General features: G+C 45.0%; 1 protein-coding gene across 1 annotated transcript in view; it reads right to left on the reverse strand.

Moving 5' to 3' along the window:
- Nucleotides 1–3,367: 3,367 nt before the first annotated feature.
- The window catches only part of LOC143288749 (uncharacterized), a 38,980-nt gene continuing 28,825 nt past the window's right edge, over nucleotides 3,368–13,522 (reverse strand). Inside the window, exons 17-20 of the mRNA XM_076597374.1 lie at nucleotides 13,224–13,339; nucleotides 10,998–11,059; nucleotides 6,135–6,400; nucleotides 3,368–3,570 (exon numbers count right to left, since the gene is read on the reverse strand). Of these exons, the coding sequence (XP_076453489.1) occupies nucleotides 3,389–3,570; nucleotides 6,135–6,400; nucleotides 10,998–11,059; nucleotides 13,224–13,339 (626 nt within the window). The 3' untranslated portion in view covers nucleotides 3,368–3,388. The remainder of the gene's footprint in view (nucleotides 3,571–6,134; nucleotides 6,401–10,997; nucleotides 11,060–13,223; nucleotides 13,340–13,522) is intronic.

The following is a 13,522-nucleotide window of genomic DNA, read 5'->3' on the forward strand; positions in this document are numbered from 1 at the left end:
AATAGTCTGATACAAAGACACAAAAGCACAAGATCACACCACAACATTAACACGGCCAACAGTCTGATACAAAGTCACAAAGCACCAGATCACACCACAACCATAACACGGCCAATAGTCTGATACAAAAAAAGCACAAGATCACACCACAACCATAACACGGCCAATAGTCTGATACAAAGACACAAAGTACCAGATCACACCACAACGATAACACGGCCAATAGTCTGATACAAAGACACAAAGCACCAGATCACACCACAACCATAGCACAGCCAAAAGTCTGATACAAAGACACAAAGTACCAGATCACACCACAACCATAACACAGCCAACAGTCTGATACAAAGACACAAAGTACCAGATCACACCACAACGATAACACGGCCAACAGTCTGATACAAAGACGCAAAGCACCAGATCACACCACAACCATAGCACAGCCAACAGTCTGATACAAAGACACAAAGCACAAGATCACACCACAACCATAGCACGGCGAATAGTCTGATACAAAGAAAGCACAAGATCACACCACAACCATAACACGGCCAATAGTCTGATACAAAAAAAGCACAAGATCACACCACAACCATAACACGACCAATAGTCTGATACAAAGACACAAAGCACCAGATCACACCACAACCATAGCACGGCCAATAGTCTGATACAAAGACACAAAAGCACAAGATCACACCACAACCATAGCACGGCGAATAGTCTGATACAAAGACACAAAGCACCAGATCACACCACAACCATAACACGTCCAATAGTCTGATACAAAGAAAGCACAAGATCACACCACAACCATAACACGGTCGATAGTCTGATACAAAGACACAAAGCACCAGATCACACCACAACGATAGCACGGCCAACAGTCTGATACAAAGACGCAAAGCACCAGATCACACCACAACGATAGCACAAATAGTCTGATACAAAGACACAAAGCACCAGATCACACCACAACCATAGCACGGCCAATAGTCTGATACAAAGACACAAAGCACCAGATCACACCACAACCATAACACGGTCGATAGTCTGATACAAAGACACAAAAGCAAAGTACATCACCACAACTATGACACAGTGAGGAGTCGGGTATACTGTACGTCAACAACTACACACTGGAATTAATCACACGCCACATGCTTCTAGGAAAAAAAAAAACGTTTCCACGAAGACAGCATGAACTCCTCAAAAACTTTCTCAAGAACTTCCGCTTTACCGTGGACGTTAATTATCAAGATGATTGCCGTTAAAGCAATGAAATTTCATAGAAAACTATTCCCATGTAAAACCTCAATACAAAATCCTCAAAACGAAAACAGTTATACCCCCTTACCACTCCAAAAACAACCCCCCCCCCAAAAAAAAACAACAAAAACAAACAAAAAAACAACAACAAAAAACAAAAAAAACACGAAAACAATAACCACTCTACAACATCGTAACCCCAAGGAAGAAAAGAAACTCATACTATTCCAAATAAATCCTCTCCAGTGAAAACGGCGCATTCATTATTCACAGGAAAGAAAGCTGTTCTTGAGGAGTCTCCCGACACCACCTCCACCCCTCCTCCTCCTCCATCGCTCTGCCCTCACCCCCCACCCCACCCCCCATCCCCTCCCACCCCCACTCTCCTCCATCGCTCTGCCCTCACCCCCCACTCTTCTCCTCTTCCTCTGTCTGTCCGGCAACAGTGGTGCACTGAAAGTTTCGTGCTTGACCGAGTGTTTTGCTGACACAAGGAAATGAAATGAAATGAAATGAAATTATGGTGCTTAGAGCCTCGCCGACCACTAAGGCCATCTCAAGGCTATCGCCGCGTTAATAACTACTACAAGGGTAAACAGAAAACAAACAATTAAAACGAGTCACCACTTCAAACTTTCCACTCAAAGTTAAAAAAAAACAACCTTCCGTAGTTTAACTCACTCAGTACGGCCAGTCCTCTCTTCTCCTCTACACAGACCCCTCGGATGTCCAGTGGGTGTATGAGTGACCCAACCTTTAGCTTCCGTCGTCAGAATTGTGGTATTCTTTGTCAACATTCACGTCTTCAGTATAAGAGCCTTCCGCTTGCAATATTTTGATGATGGTAATTTGGGTGGAACGCTGTTAAAGCCTGAACTGGACTATAAATGGCGGGCGATTTGAATCAAGCCAGTTTCTCACCAGAGTCTGACACTGTGACGTCGGTGAAGGTTTATTCAAAATAAAAGCCTAATAAAGCTACGGTTTGGCTTCATTTATGGCAGAGAGCGAGATTTGCCTAGCAGCTTCCAATCTAGACCTGAATTGACTTTGGAAAGTACAAAATGTGTCAGCTACACGTAATACAAAATTTGAATGCAGAGAAAAGGGGCGGAGCTAGAGCCGTTTGTGTTTGCGCTAGACGTGTCTGTCAGATAAAAATAGCACCAGCACGTGGTACTGTCTGGTGAGAATTGGAAAGCATGCAGACAGCCCCTCGACGTTGGCAACCGTAAACGACCACATTGTTTGTAAAACATGCAAACGGAGAGAAATATGACGATCTACTAACCTTTCACCACCACATGTGACCCATGTAGGGAAGGTCGTCCGGATTTGGATACAAGTACTGGATAGGCTCTAGTGCGCATGCGCAACCGAAACCTTGCTCTCGGGAGTTAAGACTTTAACGTCGTCTCTTTCGCCGTTCGTATGGAAAGAGTTAAAACCTTCAAATCTGGTTAAAAATGTTCACCTCTTTTATTAAGCTGACACAAGGATACACCACGGGATACGCAACTGCCACGACCACCCCCACCCCGCACACAACTCCTCAACCTCTACCCTGCTCCCTGGGCAGGGATACACAGTCACAACACCCATGTCCCCCCTCACCCCCCCCCCTCCAGCCCCCCATCCCCCACAACCGCTACATTACTCCACGAATTTGTCTAGTGGGTGAACGGGGATACACTCCCCACGTCAAATGTATGAGAGTCCAGCCGCCGAGATATGGGGACACTGGAAGCTTCCAGATCCACTGTGTGTGTGTGTGTGTGTGTGTGTGTGTGTGTGTGTGTGTGTGTGTGTGTGTGTGTGTGTGTGTGTGTGTGTGTGTGTGTGTGTGTGTGTGTGTGTGTGTGTGCGTGTTGTGTGTAAAGTCAAGTCAAGTCAAGATTTTATTTCACGATGGTAAATTGAATTAGCAACAATTGCTTTTTTTCTTCATCTAGCAACAATTGCTTTTTTTTTCTTCTTCATCATCAAGCCATCAATGTGTGTGTGTGTGTGTGTGTGTGTGTGTGTGTGTGTGTGTGTGTGTGTGTGTGAGTGTGTGTGTGTGTCTGTGTGTGTCTGTGTGTCTGAGAGTGTATGTACGTGCGTGCACGGCACGTGGCGTCTATCCCCCGGCGGTCGGCGTGCAGGAGAACCCTGGCGGGGAGGGCTTGCAGGCCATGTCCAGGAAGACAGAGCCCGGCCCGCAGGGGATCTCGATGGGCGTGTCGTCCATGCACTGCACCCACCAGTTGCACAGCTCCGGGTGCCGGTGGAAGCTGCCACCCTGCAGGCACGGGTTGCTCGCTGCTGGGCGGGGTGGTGGGGAGTGGGGGGCGGGGGGGGGGGTGGTGGGGGGGTGAGGGGGGATGGGGGAGGACAGGAGGGGACACACATACACACGCGCACGAACGCACGCGCACACAGACACACACACACACACACATACATGCGCGCGCCCAAGAGCAAACGCAGTCACACACACACACACACACACACACACACACACACACACACACGCATGCACACAAATATGATTATTTTCATTTATCCACCATGTGTATGCACGCACCAAAGAAACGCGCACAGAAAGATAATTTCTCTTGCCTACCACTTTCATCGCTAAGCTCACATGTAGTGCGGGGAAAGAAAATAGTTTAGCTTTCCATCACTATCATGCCAAACGCAGTTCTATGGGCAGCAACAGATGCTGGATTTTTAGTCACACCAAGTGATGTGGAGTGATGGCCTAGAATCTGAGCGCGCTGGTTCGAATCACGGCTCAGCCGCCGATATTTTCTCCCCCTCCACTAGACCTTGAGTGGTGATCTGGACGCTAGTCATTCGGATGAGACGATAAACCGAGGTCCCGTGTGCAGCATGCACTGAGCGCACGTAAAAGAACCCACGGCAACAAAAGGGTTGTTCCTGGCAAAATTCTGTAGAAAAATCCACTTCGATAGAAAAACAAGAACAACAAAAAACAAAAAAACAATGGGGGTAAAAACAAACAAAACAAACCCAGACTCACGTCTGGTGGTGGTAAAAAAAACTGTTGAGGGTAGAAACAAACAAACAAAAAACAAACAAAACAAACCCAGACTCACGTGCGGTGGGGGTAAAACAACTGTTGAGGGTAGAAACAAACAAACAAAAAACAAACAAAACAAACCCAGACTCACGTGTGGTGGGGGTAAAACAACTGCTGAGGGTAGAAACAAACAAACAAAACAAACCCAGACTCACGTCTGGTGGCGGTAAAAAAAACTGTTGAGGGTAGAAACAAACAAACAAAAAACAAACAAAACAAACCCAGACTCACGTCTGGTGGCGGTAAAAAAAACTGTTGAGGGTAGAAACAAACAAACAAAAAACAAACAAAACAAACCCAGACTCACGTGCGGTGGGGGTAAAACACCTGTTGAGGGTAGAAACAAACAAACAAACAAAAAACAAACAAAACAAACCCAGACTCACGTGCGGTGGGGGTAGAACAACTGTTGAGGGTAGAAACAAACAAACAAACAAAAAACAAACAAAACAAACCCAGACTCACGTGCGGTGGGGGTAAAACAACTGTTGAGGGTAGAAACAAACAAACAAACAAAAAACAAACAAAACAAACCCAGACTCACGTGCGGTGGGGGTAAAACAACTGCTGAGGGTAGAAACAAACAAACAAAACAAACCCAGACTCACGTGCGGTGGGGGTAAAACAACTGTTGAGGGTAGAAACAAACAAACAAAACAAACCCAGACTCACGTGTGGTGGCGGTAAAAAAAACTGTTGAGGGTAGAAACAAACAAACAAAAAACAAACAAAACAAACCCAGACTCACGTGTGTTGGGGGTAAAATAACTGTTGAGGATAAAAACAAACAAACAAAACAAACCCAGACTCATGTGTGGTGGGGGTAAAACAACTGTTGAGGGTAGAAGCAAACAAACCAACAAACAAAACAAACACAGACTCACTTGTGGTGGGGGTAAAAACAAACAAACAAAACAAACCCAGACTCACGTCTTGTGGGGGTAGAACAACTGCTGAGGGTAGAACCAAACAAACAAACAAACAAAACAAACCCAGACTCACGTGCGGTGGGGGGTAAAACAACTGTTGGGGGTAGAAACAAACAAACAAACAAAAAACAAACAAAACAAACCCAGACTCACGTCTTGTGGGGGTAGAACAACTGTTGAGGGTAGAAACAAACAAACAAACAAAAAACAAACAAAACAAACCCAGACTCACGTGCGGTGGGGGTAAAACAACTGTTGAGGGTAGAAACAAACAAACAAACAAACAAAACAAACCCAGACTCACGTGCAGTGGGGGTAAAACAACTGTTGAGGGTAGAAACAAACAAACAAAACAAACCCAGACTCACGTGCGGTGGGGGTAAAACAACTGTTGAGGGTAGAAACAAACAAACAAACAAAACAAACCCAGACTCACGTGCAGTGGGGGTAAAACAACTGTTGAGGGTAGAAACAAACAAACAAACAAACAAAACAAACCCAGACTCATATCTCGTGGGGGTAAAACATCTGTTGATGGTAGAAACAAACAAACAAACAAACAAAACAAACACAGACTCACGTGCGGTGGGGGTAAAACAACTGTTGAGGGTAGAAACAAACAAACAAAAAAACCCCAGACTCATATCTCGTGGGGGTAAAACATCTGTTGAGGGTAGAAACAAACAAACAAACAAAACAAACCCAGACTCATATCTCGTGGGGGTAAACCATCTGTTGAGGGTAGAAACAAACAAACAAAACAAACCCAGACTCACGTGCGGTGGGGGTAAAACAACTGTTGAGGGTAGAAACAAACAAACAACAAACAAACAAAACAAACCCAGACTCACGTGCAGTGGGGGTGGGCACAGGCCTGGAGGTGGGCGTGGTGCTCGGCGTCAGGGGACTGGTGACCTCCGGGGTGCTGGCAGAGTGCGTCCTCTGGTCCAGGACCAGGGACTCCTCGTACATGAAGAACTTGCCCATCCGCAGCCCGATCACCGGCCCCAGCTGCTCCCGGTCCGGACTCTCCAGCAGGATGGTGTCCACGTCAGTGCGCAGGGAGACTTGTTCCCCGGTGAACATCAGGTCCGCCTCGATCGTCACCGGGTTGTTGCTGACAGTGGGCGTTACCACGTGAACAGATTCAGTTTTCAGTTTTCAGCAACGAGAACAGCAACAAGAGGTGTGTGTGTGGGGGTAGGGGGTAGGGGGTGGGGGTGGGGGGGGGAACCACTACTACCACCACCACCACTACCAACACTACCACTAACACCACTACCACCACCACCAACTACCAGCACCACCACCAACACCACTACCACCACCACCAACACCACTACAACCACCACCAACATCACTACTACCAACCACCGCCACCAACAAAAACATCAGTTTTCAGTTTCAGTTTCTTCAAGGAGGCGTCACTGCGTTCAGACAAATCCATATACGCTACACCACATCTGCTAGGCAGATGCCTGACTGCAGCATAACCCAACCCAGCATGCTTGTCAGGCCTTGAGTGCATGCTTATTATATTTGTGAACCTATCAGAGTGATTTTTTTTTTTTTTTTTTTTTTTTTTACATAATTTTGCCAGAGGACAACACACTCTCGTTGCCGTGGGTTCTTTTTCAGTGTGTCAAGTTGTGTGCTGTACACGGGACCTCGGTTTATCGTCTCATCCGATAGACTAGACGCTCAGTTTGATTTTTCCAGTCAAACTTGGGAGAAAGGGCGAATGCGGGATTCGAACCCACGCCCTCACGGACTCTCTGTATTTTGTATTTCTTTTTATCACAACAGATTTCTCTGTGTGAAATTCGGGCTGCTCTCCCCAGGGAGAGCGCGTTGCTACACTACAGCGCCACCCCTTTTTTTGTTGTTGTATTTTTCCTGCGTGCAGTTTTATTTGTTTTTCCTATCGACGTGGATTTTTCTACAGAATTTTGCCAGGAACAACCCTTTTGTTGCCGTGGGTTCTTTTACGTGCGCTAAGTGCGTGCTGCACACGAGACCTCGGTTTATCGTCTCATCCGAATGACTAGCATCCAGACCACCACTCAAGGTCTAGTGGAGGGGGAGAAAATATCCGGCGGCGGCTGAGCCGTGATTCGAACCAGCGCACTCAGATTCTCTCGCTTCTTAGGCGGACGCGTTACCTCCAGGCCATCACTCCACTCCAGCTGAGTGTCTTAACCATTCTACATTACTGCCATTCATCCACCTGCCTCACGTGAAAAATGAAAAGAAGAGTTTGTGAGCAATTTTATATAGTAGTCAGTCGTGTCCGACCCCCACGCCCCCCCCCCAACCCCCCATCCCCTCATAATAAAAGTTCACACAGTCAAAATCATTTACCTCTCCTCTTTACATAAATTCTACGCAGGAAATCTTTCTTATCAAGTCAAATCTAGTCCCCGCCTGAAACACTCTGTAACAGACATGCTCAAAACTATTCCCACTGGTGCATGTCTGCAACAATCACAGAAAAAAAACCCTCACGAGAGTAGTGCTATGACAATTTTCTTCCAACTGAAGTAACTCCCAAAATAGTTGCACTGAATAAAAAAAGGAGAGTTATTCTGACTTTGAGTTTGGAATACTTCCCCTTTCCTCCCTTCTCAGTCCACTGGTACTACAGTAATAGGACTAGGCATGCACACGCACGTGCAGACATTAATTTTGCTCGTGCTTGCGCACACGCGCACGCGTACGCTCAGCGTCAATGTCACATAACATGCATGTCACGTAATGTCACATCGATGTCACAGAATGTCACATCCACAAAATTACACAATGCAACAACAACGTCACAAAATGTCACATCCACGTCACAGAATGTCACATCCACAAAATCACACAATGCAACAACCACGTCACAGAATGTCACATCCACGTCACAGAATGTCACATCCACAAAATTACACAATGCAACAACAACGTCACAAAATGTCACATCCACGTCACAGAATGTCACATCCACAAAATCACACAATGCAACAACAACGTCACAAAATGTCACATCCACGTCACAGAATGTCACATCCACAAAATTACACAATGCAACAACAACGTCACAAAATGTCACATCCACGTCACAGAATGTCACATCCACAAAATTACACAATGCAACAACAACGTCACACAATGTCACATCCACGTCACAGAATGTCACATCCACAAAATCACACAATGCAACAACAACGTCACAAAATGTCACATCCACGTCACAGAATGTCACATCCACAAAATCACACAATGCAGCAACCACGTCACAAAATGTCACAACCACGTCACAGAATGTCACATCCACAAAATCACACAATGCAACAACAACGTCACAAAATGTCACATCCACGTCACAGAATGCCACATCCACAAAATCACACAATGCAACAACCACGTCACAAAATGTCACATCCACAAAATCACATAATGCAACAATCACGTCACAAAATGTCACATCCACAAAATCACACAATGCAACAACCACGTCACAAAATGTCACATCCACAAAATCACATAATGCAACAACCACGTCACAAAATGTCACAACCACGTCACAGAATGTCACATCCACAAAATTACACAATGCAACAACAACGTCACAAAATGTCACATCCACGTCACAGAATGCCACATCCACAAAATCACACAATGCAACAACCACGTCACAGAATGCCACATCCACAAAATCACACAATGCAACAACCACGTCACAGAATGCAACAACCACGTCACAGAATGTCACATCCACAAAATCACACAATGCAACAACAACGTCACAAAATGTCACATCCACGTCACAGAATGTCACATCCACAAAATCACACAATGCAACAACAACGTCACAAAATGTCACATCCACGTCACAGAATGTCACATCCACAAAATTACACAATGCAACAACAACGTCACAAAATGTCACATCCACGTCACAGAATGTCACATCCACAAAATTACACAATGCAACAACAACGTCACACAATGTCACATCCACGTCACAGAATGTCACATCCACAAAATCACACAATGCAACAACAACGTCACAAAATGTCACATCCACGTCACAGAATGTCACATCCACAAAATCACACAATGCAGCAACCACGTCACAAAATGTCACAACCACGTCACAGAATGTCACATCCACAAAATCACACAATGCAACAACAACGTCACAAAATGTCACAACCACGTCACAGAATGTCACATCCACAAAATCACACAATGCAACAACAACGTCACAAAATGTCACAACCACGTCACAGAATGTCACATCCACAAAATCACACAATGCAGCAATCACGTCACAAAATGTCACAACCACGTCACAGAATGTCACATCCACAAAATCTCACAATGCAACAACCACGTCACAGAATGTCACATCCACGTCACAGAATGTCACATCCACAAAATCACACAATGCAGCAACCACGTCACAAAATGTCACAACCACGTCACAGAATGTCACATCCACAAAATCACACAATGCAACAACAACGTCACAAAATGTCACAACCACGTCACAGAATGTCACATCCACAAAATCACACAATGCAACAACAACGTCACAAAATGTCACAACCACGTCACAGAATGTCACATCCACAAAATCACACAATGCAGCAATCACGTCACAAAATGTCACAACCACGTCACAGAATGTCACATCCACAAAATCTCACAATGCAACAACCACGTCACAGAATGTCACATCCACGTCACAGAATGTCACATCCACAAAATCACACAATGCAGCAACCACGTCACAAAATGTCACAACCACGTCACAGAATGCCACATCCACAAAATCACACAATGCAACAACCACGTCACAGAATGTCACATCCACGTCACAGAATGTCACAACCACGTCACAGAATGCCACATCCACAAAATCACACAATGCAACAACCACGTCACAGAATGTCACATCCACGTCACAGAATGTCACAACCACGTCACAGAATGTCACATCCACAAAATCACACAATGCAGCAACCACGTCACAGAATGTCACATCCACGTCACAGAATGCCACATCCACAAAATCACACAATGCAGCAACCACGTCACAAAATGTCACATCCACAAAATCACACAATGCAACAACAACGTCACAGAATGTCACATCCACAAAATCACACAATGCAGCAACCACGTCACAAAATGTCACATCCACAAAATCACACAATGCAACAACAACGTCACAAAATGTCACATCCACGTCACAGAATGTCACATCCACAAAATCACACAATGCAGCAACCACGTCACAAAATGTCACATCCACAAAATCACACAATGCAACAACCACGTCACAGAATGTCACATCCACAAAATTACACAATGCAGCAACAACGTCACAAAATGTCACATCCACGTCACAGAATACCACATCCACAAAATTACACAATGCAACAATCACGTCACAGAATGTGACACCCACAAAATCACACAATGCAGCAACCATGTCACAAAATGTCACATCCACAAAATCGCATAATGCAACAATCACGTCACAAAATGCCACATCCACGCCACATCATGTTACATCCGCTTCACAGAATGTCACATCAACCACATCCACGTCAGAGAACATCACATGCACGTCACTTCACATGACATCACACCCACAGTCACATGATACAAAGCAGAGTAACAAGTGTACCGGCAGCGAAGGCCAGCTATATCTCAGTTTCTACCTGAATCCCAGAACTTCACACCCGAGGTAGGCCGGAATCTCTGGCTCTATCCAACCCGACACCTGTGAAACCACACCACACACACAGAACATAAAGGTTTAGTAACTAATAAGGGTCGCAACTGCTAAAATTACTGGTGTTCACGGAGTTAACGACTATCTCCCTTGGACCGAGAAGAACAAGATGAATAAGGTCAAGACAGATCATCAGACATTTTGACCAAGAGGCAAACTGAAAAATATGCATGACTATTTTGTCAACTGCTCTGATAGAATCTGTCTCTCTCTCTCTCTCTCTTGGAAAGTACTGACCAACTGACTGAATAGTCAGAACTAAACCACATGTGTCTCCATCCTAAAAAAAACAAACAAACAAAAACACAACAAAATTCCTAATAATCACAACAAGGCAAAAACGTCAAAATATGTCCATAAACTGTGCGCCTATTTTCATCAAAGCCGACAAGATTGAAAAAAAAATGACGACCATAAAATCCTCGGCATCACTACCGATGATAATATGTCATGGTCACATAATATTTCTCTGTTATGCAAAAAGGTATTTTGAAAAAAATCTATCACCTGTCTAAAATTTAACACTTTTTGGATCTTCACTGTCGAAAACTATTTGTTAGTGCTTTTATATTCTATAGAATCACACATTAACTATGCTTTGATAGTGTGGGATTCGGCGAGTGACAGTATTATGAAGTCTCTACTGCATAGAAGAGCTGTAAAATTGATTCTTTTAAAATCTTTATCATTGACTATATCTGATCATAAAGCTCTCGATACCCTTCCTCTGAAAACAAAACTTCTATATAACAAAGGTCTATTTATGTACAAAATCATGTCTGGATTTGCTCCCCTCTCACTAAAGAATAAATTTGTAACCAACACTCATCGTCATGTTCATAAAGTTATGGTACCACTTCCAAGGATCGATCTTTTTAAATCTAGTCTGTCTTATTCAGGGGGCTGTTTATGGAATGAACTATTATCCTATCACAATGTAAACACTGTGAAAAGCATCCCTATCTTTAAAAACATATATCGCGCTCATTTATGAAAAAACTTGTGATTATGTGACACATATCAATTGTAAACAATAAACGTGTATACACTGGCAATATATACGCCTCTCTCCTGCCCTGTCAGTCTCTTCAATCTTCAAATTGGAAGGTCAGCCGTCATTACTGACTATTAATGACCTGTGTGCGCAGAGGCGTAAATACCTAGCTATAACCTAAGTAGACCTATCTTTCCTCCGGAGGGGGTGACAATGAGAAAGAGCATGTATACATACTCCCTCCCACCGTCACTCGCAGCGTCCCTCCGGGAAAAAAAAAGGGGGGGCGGGGGGGGGGACTAAACTGTGATCTTGTCCAGCTCCCTCTTGAAAGCTGCCAAGGAGGGAGCCTCTGCTGCTGTTGCTCTCTCTATGTCTGTCTCCATTGTCGCTCTCACTGTATCTGTCAGTTCAGTCAGCCTCCCCTACCTTCTTCACTCTTCCCTTTGTCCATTCTTCCTTCCGCTCTCTACCACGCCCCGTTTCTATTGTCCTTGTTGTTTATCATTTTTTGCGTTATCGTATTGTACTTAAGTATCTATGCCTATTTTTGTACATGCTTATGTAATTTTGATGTTGCTGCTGTGAATTTGACTCTCGCATAAAAACAACTTTTTTTCTCTCAATTATTATTCTTGTCCAGAGGGCCGGATGTAAACAAGTACTTTGTGCTTACTCCTTTACCCTCGTAAAATAAAATTTCCTTCGTTTGTTCGTTCGTTCTCTGCTGTCGCTGTCTGTCTGTCTGTCTGTCTCTCTGTTTTCCTCCTCTCTCTTCAACATTCTTAACTGAAAAATATATTCTTAACAGGATGGAAACTGCACTGTTCTGAGAGTTATCATACACAGTCCCGTTGACGTATGGTGCTACCACTCGCATGAATTGCCACAAATAAAGGATCGAAAAGGCGAACACACAAACACATACACGAACACAAACATATAATGCATCCTCCACACCCCAATCCCGTTCCCCGAGCCCCCACCCCACCCCCTACACACACACACACACACACACACACACACACACAGCACGAACACATCCTTCCCTTCCGAACACTCACACGTACACACTCCCCTCCCCCCCCCCAACCCTCCCCCACCACCCCATCCCTCCCACGGTCCAAAAAGGAAAGCATGACTGTCTCTCCAACTCACGTCATCACAGAAGGACTGCGTCATCTCCTTGTAGTAAGCAGAGGAAGGGTCGGCCAGCTCTTCTCTCCACTCTGGGCTGTACACGTCCAGCTTGATCTTCACGTAGGTCACCACGGCTGCCACACACACACACACACACACACACACGCACGCACACGCACGCGCGCGCGCACACACACACACACGCAGGCACGCATGCAAACGCGCACACACATACACACACGCACGCACGCCCCCAACCCCCCACATGCACACACACACACGCATACACACACATGCACACACACACACACACACAC

Source organism: Babylonia areolata, chromosome 13 (assembly GCF_041734735.1).
Source record: "Babylonia areolata isolate BAREFJ2019XMU chromosome 13, ASM4173473v1, whole genome shotgun sequence".
NCBI lineage: Eukaryota > Metazoa > Mollusca > Gastropoda > Neogastropoda > Buccinidae > Babylonia > Babylonia areolata.